The 14,478-nt window shown below is 44.4% G+C and overlaps 1 protein-coding gene across 1 annotated transcript; it reads left to right on the top strand.

Annotated features, from left to right (window-relative positions):
* Positions 1 to 3,504: 3,504 nt before the first annotated feature.
* Positions 3,505 to 14,069, top strand: zdhhc7 (zDHHC palmitoyltransferase 7). Its single transcript, XM_084681864.1, has 8 exons — positions 3,505 to 3,878; positions 4,971 to 5,062; positions 8,336 to 8,667; positions 9,613 to 9,737; positions 10,410 to 10,506; positions 10,714 to 10,795; positions 11,345 to 11,475; positions 12,324 to 14,069. The coding sequence occupies exons 3-8, from the start codon at positions 8,344 to 8,346 to the stop codon at positions 12,501 to 12,503; spliced, it is 939 nt and encodes a 312-aa protein (XP_084537990.1). The 5' UTR covers positions 3,505 to 3,878; positions 4,971 to 5,062; positions 8,336 to 8,343; the 3' UTR covers positions 12,504 to 14,069.
* Positions 14,070 to 14,478: the final 409 nt, after the last annotated feature.

The following is a 14,478-nucleotide window of genomic DNA, read 5'->3' as shown; positions in this document are numbered from 1 at the left end:
TGCTGGAGATGTATTCCACAGGGTCCGGGCATGAAGGGGTGACACAACTCCTGTAATGGTGTGTGTTTTTGTGTGTGTGTGTGTGAGTGTGTGTGAGAGCTTTTCATTCATTCTTTTGGATTTAGTAATTTTTGACAGTGTGCAGTTGATGAAGCTAACTTGAGCCCTACCGTCTAAATTGGATAAACTCTTTTGCAGCTGCATATGGTTTGTGTTTAAAACCCCCAGTGAAACACTTTAGTGGGTCTCTAACAACTCTATCAAGCTTGTCATCAACAATTCAAATCATCAAGGAACCAAATGTATGTATTTATTCAGTCAAACGTTTCATACATATTTATGCTCTTTAAATTCTCCTCTGTTATACAGTAGATGCTCGTTTAAACCCCTCTTACCAGCTTTGCTGGCACTTGAAATAATAATACAAAAAAATAAGTTAGGGAACTTTAAATAATATACAGATGTTTAGTACCACCAATAGCACCCAGTCTTTTTAAAGTGTCTTCCCTTTTTATGTAGCACCAGCTTGGAAAGGACAGACCTTTATACATATAGCCACCACCAAGCATAGCTATTAAGATGGGTGTGGGCTGACAGCTGAGTTGAAGAGGACAGAATGGGGTATGGGGTAGCTAGCTCTGGCTGTAAAATGATCTGCAACCTCTATGATCCAGATTAGTGAGATCAGAACCATAATGCCCACTAATGCCCCTTTTAATGGAGACAGTCTCTCCTGCCTCTTTCCTTCTCGCTATGACCCGATAGATGCTCAGGAAAGTGCTTTGAACTAGATTACCACACTCTTTTTTCCTTTACTTTAGCACCCACATTCACACATCCTCCACCATACAAACGCAGACGTGTACTCACATACTGTACACAACACATGTTGACACAGACTTACAGTTACAAATATAAGCCCCTGTGCCACTCCCTGCATCAGCACTCAATCATAGACACAATATGATATTCCCCTTAGACAGTTAGTGAACCAGTATGTGTATCTGTGTGTCAATTGTTTCAGGATTAGATGACAGAGACAGCACTACAGTAGATAAGTCTCACAGTAACATTTCTTTCAGTCCTGACCATCTGTAGTTAGTCCTTCCAGCAGAATTACCAAGTCCTCAAGCCTAATCTCTCATTCAAAAGCAATGACTGGATGTTTTGTTTCTAAAAACGAAAACATCTTAAAAGCCCTCCATTACTTTGCCCTGTTCTGATGGAAAACAATAAAATAAAGGAGGTTGCAAATATTTTTGAATTGTGTAAGTGGTTGAGTATGTTTGTGTGTGTGTGTGTGTGGTTTCAGGTGGATAAAGAAGCAGAGAGCAGGATTTTTCTGGAGCCATGAAGGTTCAGTCAGTCAGAAAGAAAGAGGACAGTGCATCAGGGAGAGGGAGAGAAAGAGGGAAAGAGAAGAGGATGAGAGGGAGACAGAGGAAGTCTGTCTCTATTGAATTATTGATGTGACTTCAGCCACTCTGGAGATGCACACTATATGACCTCTCACACGGCAAAGCACGCAGCTTAGGGTGAGCCATGAGTCATACCTTTACTACGCCAAGGTCTTGACTGGGGAGTATCCTTAGTCGACACTTGGAGCACACACACACAGGCACACACATTGTGCAGTGCCCAATCCTCCTGTAAAAGCGGAAGTCTGGTTGCCCTAAAAGCTCCATAAAGTTTGTATCGATTGTAAGCAGAATGTCATGCAGCACTCGGAACTTGGAAGATATAAAACATTTACCCAGCTCCAATGTTGGTTTAGAAGTTCACAGACGTGGCTCTGGTTGGTGAATCTCACCCTATCCAACCCTCATATTCTCTCAGATACTTGACAAGGTCTACAGTATGGAAACAGATCTCCAATGGGGTTGGCTGATTTCCTCACTCTTGTCCTCTTGGCCTTTTTTTGAAATAGAGTAAGCTTCTCGAGTGCGTTAGGAGCTTTCCATGCTTAGCAGAGATGAGCCCAAAGGAGCTGGGGCATCTGCTAGTAGATGACTTAACTCTAATCCTATCACATCTTTCACCAGTGCCAGCTATACAACCTGAGGTGAGAGTAAGGAGGTATATATCCACCCACCTACTCCTTCCCTCCATGTCTTCCTCTCACCATCCCCCTCTTTCTCTTATCTCTTGTTTGGTACTTTGGGGGGTGGTGGTGGAGGGAGGGAAGGGCAAGGTCATTCTTACACACAGGCCAGCATACTTCATGAGATGAGCAATGATGCATCTTTGTCATCACATGCAGCAGACTCCATAAACGTGCCTAAAAGTGTTTCATCGCGTTTTAAACAGCCTACATAATCTCATGTGCGACACACACAACTAATCTGTGATTATATCTCACCATGTTCTTTGACACCCAAAACATCTCTATGTCTGATTATGTATCTGGAAGCATGCCTAACAGCAACTCAGGACTGGCCGAGCTTGGCTCAGCCACGGGAGATGTATTTCCTGTTGACAGGCCTTTTTGTGTGATAATTACACTGACTTCAGTCTGGGGAGTGGCCTCTTCCTCATGTGCAACTCACCCTCTCTGATGTAAGTCAAGCCTTTCATCTCCTCTCATCCCTTACACACACACACACACACACACACACACACACACACACACACACACACACTAGTGGACGGGCTCTGCTCACGTCACATCACATCACAGATTCACTCTACTCCACTCAACGATGCTCAACTTCGATGCACTCCCGGTCTGGCTGCCAACACACGGATGTGGCCAGCGTTATAATGCACAGATGTTGCAACACGAGCACTTTTGCATTTATTATTTAATCGAAAGCAGAAATCTGATTGAGTCAAATGTCCAAATCAAATACCGCTGCATGCTTTGGTTGCAGAGAAAGGGCCTACACGTGGGTCATTGATGTGAGGTACAGGGTTGTTAGGCAGGACGAGGCCTATCTGGCCATGGTAGTTGTAACTGTTCATACATATGCCAGCTAGTTGCTCATCTCGCAGTAATGGAGAGGATGTCAATAGAAAGGCCTCCAGCCCTGCTTCAGCCGTTAAGCTGCTTTGAAAGGATTGCTAGGCGGGCAGACGGCTGGACTAGATACTGGAGCAGGACAGGGGAGGACAGAAGCCCTCAGGTCCTACTGCGATGCTGCAAGGTTGGAAATGGAAATGGTTTATCCCAGGTCTTAATCCCCCCCAGGGATGGCATGTGAGGGGTTGGGGAAGCCCAGCATGCTGCACCCTACTGGGGAAAGTCTGCAGCCTCACAGAGGCATGGAGGTATGATAGTATCAGAATCAGAAAGGGATTTATTCGCCATGAAAGATTGCACAGACAAGGAATTTGCTTTGGCAGGAAGGTGCATAAAATAAACATATAGGTATCGTAAATTTAAATATGTGGTCTAAGGATACATAACGTAATGCCACTTTATCGTTCAATAAACCAATTATTTGTTTATAAACATTCGGGATGCGCGCGCAATCTGGCTGCAGAAAATCGGGAAAGGATAGCACATGGCAAAAGGACCACACGGATAATACAAATTGTTAGATTTAAAAAGACCTAAAGCGAAAGGTCTATAGCGCCTCAAAGTGGAGAAGCAATTTACTATTTCCAATAGTTGTTGGATTAGATTTCATCCTCGGGGTGACGCTGTTGAGACAGAAATACTAAATCAGAGATGAGTGCGGAAAGAATCCGGAAGGCTTTTCAGCCACTCAGCTGTTAGTGTGTGTGTATGAGCTCAGACTCTGAGTCAGAGGAGGTTGTGTTTGCGTGTGGAATCAGTGTAGTATGGTTATCATGTAATCAGCTAAATTGGTTCTCCGTCTTTGTACTTTTTTGGGTACGTCCAATTACAGTCCCTCCTGGAACTAAAGGATACTGCGGTAAGAAGCCACTGACAAAATCAATTTTCGATGCAAGCTTGTCTTGCTGTCAAGTAGCCTACTGTAGCTAGCTTAGCTACCTTAACCTGCCCGTTTTCACATTACTAGCTAACATTAGCTAGCACTAGGGAGGGTCATTGCTTGATTATTGGGCACTGTACTCCTGTTAGAAGCAACTTGCTGCAGATATGGTCATCTTGCAGAACACCGTGGTAACGTTAAGATCTCGAGCAACCGACTTGTAATGCTAATTGTTGTAAGTCGGCATTCTCTGCAACAACACAGTGAGATGATCCTGCCTGACTAGTAGAGCATTATTCTTTCACTAGGCTAGTAGCTAACCGGTTGAAAAAAGCACAACCAAATCCTATTACTTAAACTACCTAGCTAATGTCGGTGCCTGCTAACGTCGAAATTCCAGCTGCTGCAGAACCGTTTCTGTCTGGAGGATCGTGATTCGTAGCATTTACACCTAGCTTGATGGTAAAACTTGTGTTTTGACTAGCAATCCGCTTAAGGTTATGTGTGGAGCGTGTACTTGACTAGCACTATGACTAGTTGAGTTTTTAGCCTGCGTTTTAATTAGCCGAGCTTAACCCCAGTCCAGGGGTGTGACTGTCGGGTGATTAGCCCACTATTGCAAATCATTGAGTTATCTTAAAGCAAAGGGAAGTAGTGCTTGAAGCTCCACAATACTGATACCACAATAGTGGGCAGTCTTACTTGGTATTATTGCTACATTTAGGAGTTTGAATTTCTACATGGAAATAACACGGAGAAGGTAGAGTAGTTGAATGGTCAATACAAGTAGCTCGGTGTTGTATTGAAACCTGAAGCTGTAAACAGATCTCTGGCAGTTCATATTCCTCTATTGTAGGTAGGACATTGCACTGCAAGGCACTCACAATGCTGAAACACTTTCTTCTTATGTCTCCTGTTGTGCAATGCTTAAATAGGGGAACAGACGAGTATTTTGCTCGTTTTGATTCAGATTATATTAGGATGGGCTGGATTGTTTCCATTTCCAAGGGGGAGGGGGGGTGAGAAGCACTGGTCTTGAGTCTGTGTGTGTGTGTGTGTGTACACATGCAGGTATCTGGATGTTGCGGTGCAGACAGCTTCCCTTCCTCCCTGAAAGCTGGCCAATGGTAGACCAGATGCAGCTGTGAGGACAAGACTGTGAGGTGAGTCACAGACTGACCTGAGGGTCTTTCCTTTAAATGATGCACATTAGTACTCTTCTGTAAACAATTAGGCCTTGTTGGGTTAATGTAATGTAAACCCAGGATGCCAAACCCTGCCTAGGCAGAGGGTGTTTTATAAATACATATCTGTTTTGTTTATCTACAGGTGGCCTTACCCTTGTGCTAAGTTTCCCTTTTGTCAGCTAAGTGTCTCGGAGTGCACCAGCAGTCTGGTGATAGGGCAGACTGGTGACCTTTTCCAGGATGACTTTGCTGAGATGCCAGGCCTGGTTCTGTAGCCTCCTTAGGGGGTTTAGCAGGGGGCATGGAGGCCCCTTTCACTCTGCCCTTTGGGAGGGCAGACAGCTGGACGAGCAGCTGCTCCAGCCCTAATGAACCAGCTTTCACAGGCCAGGGGGACCAATACAGCTATAGCCGGGCCACACAAACTTCCTTTCATTAAAGACAGAGACAGCTTTTTCAAATTCTTTGAAAGAATAGGTGGAGATAAGTTTGTATTATAGATTTAACACCATAAATTGCCAGTAACTATACCTTTTGCTTGTCATCCAGATCACTGTGCCTGTGCAGCCAGTTGTGGCATCATTGTTATGAAACTTCCCTTTGGCACCTTATTTGTTTTTTCACAATGTATGCTTCATGGTTTGGCTGCCCGCAATGTTTGGGGCTATCTCTTTGTTATGATCAGTGACCTATGTACTTTTGTAAAGATCTCTCTTGGAAGTCTCTTGGAAAGCGTCTGCTAAATGAATAAATGTAAATGTCATGTAAATGAAATCCCAGGCGGACAGCGTTGAGGCCAGGCGTTGGCTCACAGTAGGTTAGAAAGCAGCAGAGAGGATTAACCTGGTCCTCAGATACTGGCATACTGTACTCTTGTCCTCCACCTGACATACTACTGGGAGTCCCTCTTAAGCTAATGCGGAAAGACTACACTTGATGTTCACTTGCCACTATATAGGCTACTACTTTTTTCCACTTGGCATTCCAAGTTTGGGTTATTTCCTTTGTTTTGGGGTGTCTGTTCAGGATTTGGTGAAATGAGAAGGCGTCTGCAGTGTTTCAGTTGTACATTTTGCCGCTGCTGTTTCAGAATTAGAAATGGCCTATCAGCGGAGAAAAATCCTAAAGGAAACACTGAACTATGTTTTCACCCAAAACAGAATGTTTCTGCACCCCAGTAGGTTGAGGGATGTGAGAGCTGGCATCCGTTAACTGCCAAGTACCCCCCCCCCCCCCCAGCTTTGTGTAACATGGTTTGATGATTGCCAAATTTACCCTGACCCATTTCCCTCTGGCTGGGTTGGCAGGGGGCAGGTTTGTATAGCAGTATAGCAGTTATATAGGATCCAGCAAGGCCAGTGCATGAAGTTTGTCTTGTTGTTGATCATGTTTGTCAGTTGAAAAAGTGAGGTATTATCTGGCAGGTCTTTAGGGCCTTGGGAGAGAGCAACATCTCATCACTCCAACCAAACACCTTGCTTTGGAGACATCAACCAGTAGTCTTTCTTTCAAATGACTCAAATCCGGCTTTCATTGGTCTCAGCCTCTTCTGTATTCTCCTGCTCCATTCTGGCCCTGTTCTTTTTGTTCTCGTCCAATTTGCATTTTTACCACTCCTTGTTGATATGCAGACTTGCTAAAAGGTCCTACATTGGCATTCTATTTGGTTAGCAGACACTTTTATCCGAAGCGACGTACAAATGGTGCATAAGGAAATGATCAGAAGTGCATAGTTCTACAGTATTTCTGTCAAGTCAAAGAACGGCTTGTATTTACTAGCCATTTTGCAAAGAAACCACACCTCAAGCTACCAGGCATCAGGTCTTCCTACTATACAAAAGGTTTTGGAGCCGTCTGGTATTTGCAGACAAGCCTAGTCAGCTGAAGATCGACTGCCCCCTTGAGCCAGCACAGCAGGGCATTAATGGAAACGTCCTGTTTGATTGAAATACCCTGAGAGAAAGTAGCAGAACCCTCGAGACACTTTCAGAATCAGGCATGGGTAACGCGCTCAAGGAAACACCCCTGACTTATATTCATCAACCTGGAGAACTCACAGAGCCTGTAGAAGTTCATTTGCAGTGTGTTGATGTTTAATAAGCAGGTGTGAAACCATAACAGACAGCGGTAGTTTGAATTAGAGGCCGGCACACTCCAATGCCACACCAGTCACACTTCTTAACCCCTACATTACACACATCAGCAAACTGCGTATTGTTTCAATTAAAGCTTGGAGGAAGGCTGGGACGGTCCTGGCTGGCAGGGTAGTCTGGGCACAGCTGCTCCCTCGTACCTCGGTAATGACAAATGTTGGCGTCAGTGTTTGGAGTGGTTTATTGATTGTGTCTGAGTGGAAACTCTCAAATCAGGCCTGTCCTCTACTTGGCAGAACTATTTGATAGCAAGCTAGATGGATGCTAAATTTAGAGAACAGCCCTTTTGAAGTGCACAAAGCTGTTGTGTAGTGCATGATGGACGCATGGATGGAAATCCGATTCTTGGGTAAATGATAAATAAAACCGTTATTGTCTGTGGGTGAGCTGCTGCTTTTTGAGCTGGAGACTGTTCTTGTTTTTTTCATACCTTGAGGGGACCTAGGCCTAGTTTGCTTAGCCTAGCTGCAGCATGGTAGGTCAGCATGACACCTGCATGGGAGTCCAGAGGTTATTTATAGTTCTTGTGACTCACACACCTCCACCTCAGTATGGCTCCCCCTGAAGGTTCTAGGTCATCCATTTATCTCTGAGCAGTTTCCTGAAGCGTCTCACGTTGACTGCTTGACTCCTCCCTGCCCTTCACACAAGCAAAGACGTCCTATCTGCCTGATGTCTCCCAGAGTGGGCCACAGGAGCCATCTAAATGGATTGAGGGTGATACCCTACATCTCCCATGCTCTCTCTTATTTCACAGTACAGCAAGGGAGAGGGAGGGGGTAGGTTATGGCTAGTAAGGATAAGGTTGACTGACCCCTGGGTGTTGTATGTTTCTGGAAGGACTATACTAGTTTGGGTAATGGATTTAGACTCCTTCTACCCAATCTGTGTAAAATATTGTCTGGCCTAGGCCTTTTGTCTTGGTTAAGGATGTTGCCATCACTGAGACACTTGTGTGCCTCACTGTCCTGCTGTCTGCTTTACTGTCTCTGCCTCCCATACACCTCTCTCCATTCTTCTCTTCAGTCTTTTTCTGACCCTTTCTCCCTTCTTTCCCCCTCTCTGTCTCCCTCCCTCCATCCTTCCCTCCACCCAGGGTACAGGATGCAGTCATCAGCCCACCATCTACGCGACATGGAGCAGCACCACCCGCTGCTGGCGGCCAACGATGAGGAGGCGGGGGCCGTGGTGGGGCTGGCCCCCGCAGGGGCGGAGGCAGCCGAGCAGGTGTGGTTCATCCAGGACAGCTGTGGCATAGTGTGTGCCTTCATGACCTGGTTCATGGTGCTCTACGCCAACTTTGTGGTCAACTTCGTCATGCTGCTGCCTGGAAAGAGCTTCTGGTACTCGCTGCTCAATGGAGCAGCCTTCAACTCGCTGGCCGTGCTAGCATTGAGCTCGCACCTGCGCGCCATGCTGACTGACCCGGTAAGGGAGCGGGAGGGAGGGTGTGGCGAGGGTTAGGGAGCAGATACAAATCAAATGCAAATAATAAAAGTACCTCCCAGTACTTGTCAGTGCTGGGAGGGGGTGGACGGGAGGGTCATGCATGTTGGTGATAGGTTGGTTGGGAGGAGAAAGAGAAGGCAGAGCAGGTTAATCTGATATCAGTGTCAGCACTGCTAATCCCCCTGCCCCCTACCAACTCTCTCACAGCGAAAAGCTCCGCCATGCTGCTTTGAAGCTTGTAGTGTAATCACTGCACTCCTACAGTAAAACGCTATTAGAAGAGTTTTCTAGGGGTAGGCTATAATTACACTATTATAAATATATATATGTGTGTGTGTGTGTGTGTGTGTGTGTGTGTGTGTGTGTGTGTGTGTGTGTGTGTGTGTGTGTGTGTGTGTGTGTGTGTGTGTGTGTGTGTGTGTGTGTGTGTGTGTGTGTGTGTGTGTGTGTATATGTATGTATATATATGTGTGTATGTATATATATATATATGTATATATGTATGTATGTATGTATGTATATATACATACATATATATATATATATATATATATACATACATACATGTATGCTGAATATGTGGTGCACAATCATTCCTTTCATTTCGTTAACTTGATATCACTGTATCATGTGCTCTTCATTAAGTATCATCTCAGGGAGCTGTCACTGGGATGTTAAGCCAATCTGACAACATCAGTTCTCTTTCATTCTTGGTGTCAAAGAGAGTGAGAGAATTAGAGAGAGGCAAAGACAGACCCTTTATTAGGGTGGTAAAGGGTCAGTATAGCTATAGTGAATGTGACCTTTCCAAAATGACTGCAGTAAGGATATCTTAAAATCAAATGCAGTATTTTTTTAAATAATGATCATTGTGGTTATGTTACCAATCAGCTCTATTCCATCCATTCCTGGTTCCTCCTCTAGGGTGCTGTTCCCAAAGGCAACGCCACCAAGGAGTACATGGACAGCCTGCAGCTGAAGCCAGGGGAGGTCATCTACAAATGCCCCAAGTGCTGTAGCATCAAGCCTGAGAGGGCTCATCACTGCAGGTCCGTCATGATGGACTGCACACCACACACTGCCTGTTGGACTTGTTTGATCTAGTCAATAACTTTGTACATTCGCTCTGTTCCAATTTGAATTTTGTTTTTGACAAATCGAGAAAGTGAGACATTACATTTCTAAACCACTGTACATGTACATGAGAGGGGCGTGTCACATGTTGCTCTGCATCTCTTTAACAATCTAGATTAGCATTTGTCTGCAATACCTCAAATGGGTATATAAAAAAAATGGGTTATTGACAGGTGGAAATAGCAGTTTAATTGAGGAGCAATTTGAGCTGTGACATTAAACATAGGGAGGAGAGGAAATGGGTTCTTCTCTCCATGGGAGGTTAATAAGGAGGTTTACTTCCTGAAACGGCTCAGGGGACTGTGCCAACAATCCTGCATTTTACCACCAATGTTTTTATGTTTTCTGTGGACCACAGTCTAATTCATCATCTGTTAATGGAGAAATAAATGTCTCATCGCAGTTCAAGCGTAGCAGCAATTGTGGAATGAGGATTTTTATTGCAGCGTATTTAATTCCATGAAAGAATGTGTCTGTTTATTAGCTTGCTAGCTCATTTGAGACAGATATGGACATGTTTTCATCAACTGGCAGGCGGGCAGGCAGGCCCCTGACGGAGCACTGTGGTTTGTCTCTTTTCCCTCCAGTATTTGTAAGAGATGTATCTGCAAGATGGACCACCACTGTCCCTGGGTGAACAACTGTGTAGGGGAGAAGAATCAGAAGTTCTTTGTGCTGTTCACTGTAAGTGGAGGGAGAGCCACCTTTAGCACGTTCTTTCTTTTCCTTCCCAATTATTTTGTCTTTCAGTCTCCATCGCTGTTTCCTTTACTCTCCCTGCTGTTTCTTCTTTTTTTTTAATGTATTCCCTCTCCCTTACGCTCACATTATGACTATCTCTCTTTCTCTCTCTCTTTCCCACCTCCATCTCCCCCCTCCGCCTCCCTGCAGATGTACGTAGCCTTGATCTCAGCCCATGCCTTGGGCCTCAGTGTCTTCCACTTCTTCACCTGTGTCCAGGTCCAGTGGAATGGTGAGTTGCACTTCTCCTGCCTACCACCTGCTTCAAAGGAAAAGTAACAATGAGAAAGTAAGAGACGGGCAATACGACAGCCGCTGTAGTTCATGCGATCCCACAGCAGACGTTGTCTTGTGGTTCATGATCAGATTCTGAGAGGATGTGAAAGTGCAGGTGATTAGTGCTCCGCCCGCAGCAGCAACACCTCACATCCACCATCCATCTTAGCTTCCCTCGTGGGTCCGTCTGTAGACATGAACCAGTAGATGAGAACAGTATTTCATCCGACACACAGACTTCCACCAGGTTGACACGGCACAGCACATGTTTATAGCACAGGACGGAGCAGGGGAAATGGGGGGTGAATTGTAGAACCCCATCACAGGAGTTGTGACTTTGGTTGTGTTGTAGGAAATTCTGGCTCTAGTCATATGTCGTGTCTCAACGGTCACGGTGTAAATCATAATGCTGTAAAAGAATGGAACTTTAGAGTGGTATCGGCTTCAGATTGTATGACTGTCCTAACGGGTGTATTGATCAGATCACATTTGCCCCACCCCCCAGAGTGCAGTGACTTCTCTCCCTCCGTGTCGGTCATGCTCATGATTTTCCTGTGTCTGGAAGCTGTCCTCTTCCTCCTCTTCACCACTGTCATGTTCGGGACCCAAATCCACTCGATCTGCAACGATGAGACGGTGAGTCATCACACAAACACACACACACACACCTGTATGCTCTGTCTCTCTCTCTCACACACACACACACCTCCTTCACAAATCTCGTAAACAACCACACATACACACCATCTCAACCACCCACATGAACACGCTCTACTAATACACATCACAATCAGGGAAGGCCTTGAAATTGAAGCACAATCAGGGCACACTCACAATACTGTGCTAAAGTCTAAGACACCCAAGATTTTTACATCAATATGGTCTTAAATAAATATGAGAATCCAAGTTTTTAATTAATTAATTGAAGAAAATGAAAAAATGCAACCAGGCCATAGATGCAGACATGCATTTGCTGTACAAGCACTCGTCAGCTCTCTGTCCCCAGCCTCCCTCTAGAGACCACAGTATGCATTGCAGATTTACTGTTACACCCCCCACCCTTCCCTCCCACCATCCTTCAAAAAAAGAATAGTTCATAGTGAGAATGAGTCATACTACTGCAGGGCCTGACTCACTCCTTCAGTTACTGCTCCTTCACTTTCTAGATGAGAAAGGTAAGGAACTGTTGAGTCTCCAAACAATGTACCAGTGTGACTGAACTGCTAATCATTCAGACCTCCCAGCTCCCTTTGTACCCATGAATGCATACAACTGTTGCCAGTGCCTCTTTGCATACACAAGCTGCCTAGAGCAAAGTGAAAGTGACGGTGAATACACCATGGCAATGGCACACGGGTTTATATGTCTGTAAGTGCTTAGCTGTTTATGGCACAGAGGAAACTGCACGTCTCTCAGAGAGGAACACTCCCTGGTACCAATCCTGCGTTTTAAAAACACTGATATAACGTATGTGTGTGTCGCAGGAGATCGAGCGGCTGAAGAACGAGAAGCCCACCTGGGAGCGCCGTGTGCGCTGGGAAGGGATGAGGGCCGTGTTTGGAGGCCCCCCCTCCCTGCTGTGGTTCAACCCCTTCACGGGACTGCGTCTGCGTCGCCTTCTGATGACACGTGCTCGCCGCGGTGGGACAGAGTTCTCCGTTTGAGGGGCCCGAGGCCGGGTGCAGCTCACGGGTCATCCCACTGTCCTGCTGGCATCTCCAAGGGTTGAGAAGGAAGGATTTTTGAGTTGGCTTCCCTCACACAGGGGTGAGATGAGGCTGTCCTCCACATACTGATGTAGACAAACCCATATCTGTCTACATGAGTATGAAGGAGTATGGAGATTTTTAATGAGCTGCGGTCATGGAATAATAAAAACAGGATTGGGGGGCATAGTAGATATCAAGCACTAATAAGTACTCAAAGGCTTTCAACACCTGAAGCCTTTCTCTGCACCAGTTGGAGAAGGACATTGTGTATGCTTGTGATGGTCCCCATTTGTAGAGGACCTGACCATGGCCTGCTCCGCCCTGCACCCTGAGCCTTGAAGTGCACTATATAATATCCAAGTACATTATGGATAACTCCTTTAGGAACTGGAGCCTGGCACATACCAGCTGGATTTGCAGACAATCATGGAGCATCTCAGCCTGTTAAGGATGCTTGGAGCTGCAGTCTATGGAGAATCGTATTTGTAACTGTACAGAAGCCCCATAGACTGATTCCAGAGAGAGGAATCTGTTGCCTTTGGGATTTTGATTTTATCCTTCAATCTAGGTTTTTGTAATTGTAAACATTTTGTATAAAAAGCTGCAGGATAAGTGTGTCACAGCCTTTTATTACCAAGGCTTCTCTTCAATACCATTTTATTCTTATAAAATACTGTTTACCCATTCAGTAACTTACAACAAACAAATGAACAAAGGATTGTATGGAATTCAAAAAGTTCAATTTCATCGACATGAATGCATGTTTGTGGAGCATCTTACCCATTGATTTTAATTGTAGTTTTCATAACACTTGTTTCTCCCGGATCTGAGGCTGGTGAGGAAGAGGATCTAATTTTGCTCTGGTTTAGTTAACTCTTAACAAATTATCTTAAGAATCTTTCATTTTGACCATTTAGAATGTATGGCATTAATTTTTATATTTATACTTTAGCACTAAGGGGTAGCAGGGAAAACAGACTATACTGAGACAATTTGATATATCTACTGAGATCAGTGCATTACAGAGAGAGCAGTGCTGAATGATATCTGTCACATGGACTCAAAGGTAGACCTGAGCAGTTGTAGAGCTTTTATTCCTAGAAGCTGAGGGTGCACAATTGTATGGATTATCAGTGAATGAGTTTCAGAAGATTCCTGTTGGGAATCGTCAACATGTGTGGTAGAATTGTTAGCTTATCCACACGTTTTAAGTATTTTTTGTAGACCTGCCATCTGTGGATATCCCATGGCCAAGTAGGCTACACATGCCATCTTGGGTAAGTTAAACTTTGGAGCCATGTTGCCATATATACAGTATGTTTCTTTACCCAGGGCAGAAGCTGAAGACGCATTCAGACATTATGATCAAGAATCATCATTGAGCTTTACAACTGGGTCTCACGGGTGACTTTCATCTATAGGCTAATTATGAACATATGGAATTATGGATCGTTTTAAAATGTCTCAAATTGTCTTTATAATGTGTTATTTTGCATAATAAACTTGATCAATTCAGAAGAATACATTCTCCCGTCTTAATTCATTCTTTTTATATATATATATATATATATATATATATATATATATATATATATATATATATATATATATATTGGAAATAAATGATACATAGTAGCCTAATACAATGTTAACACACTGGATAGTTGTGGTAGATTCTAAATTGGTATAAAGTTTCTGTTTTAAGAACCGTTAACGAATGCAGGCCAGACTAATGCTTTTTAGCAATGTTGCTGCAAATGACGACCTTGCCACTGCTGGCAATGGCATTACGCTTTTGTTTCGTGTAATATTGTGTCCGAGAATTTAGAATCTCTCAAAAACTAAGGATGAATAAAATAATAACTAACCAACGGTAGATGGCGCATCTGGCTCGTATTTCCGCTTCACCGCCTTTCTTTCGCTTTTGGGC

Source organism: Hypomesus nipponensis, chromosome 19 (genome assembly GCF_054491055.1).
Source record: "Hypomesus nipponensis isolate SF chromosome 19, ASM5449105v1, whole genome shotgun sequence".
NCBI classification, from domain to species: domain Eukaryota; kingdom Metazoa; phylum Chordata; class Actinopteri; order Osmeriformes; family Osmeridae; genus Hypomesus; species Hypomesus nipponensis.
Note: the sequence above shows the minus strand (reverse complement) of the source record. Positions and strands in the feature narration are given on the sequence as shown.

Excerpts from the sequence above, each read along its gene's own strand:
- zdhhc7 (XM_084681864.1), top strand. The coding sequence starts at position 8,344 with ATGCAGTCATCAGCCCACCATCTACGCGACATGGAGCAGCACCACCCG. Across the intron at positions 9,738-10,409 it reads GAGAGGGCTCATCACTGCAG|TATTTGTAAGAGATGTATCT; the intron begins GTCCGTCATGAT and ends TTTTCCCTCCAG. Across the intron at positions 10,796-11,344 it reads TGTCCAGGTCCAGTGGAATG|AGTGCAGTGACTTCTCTCCC; the intron begins GTGAGTTGCACT and ends CCCACCCCCCAG.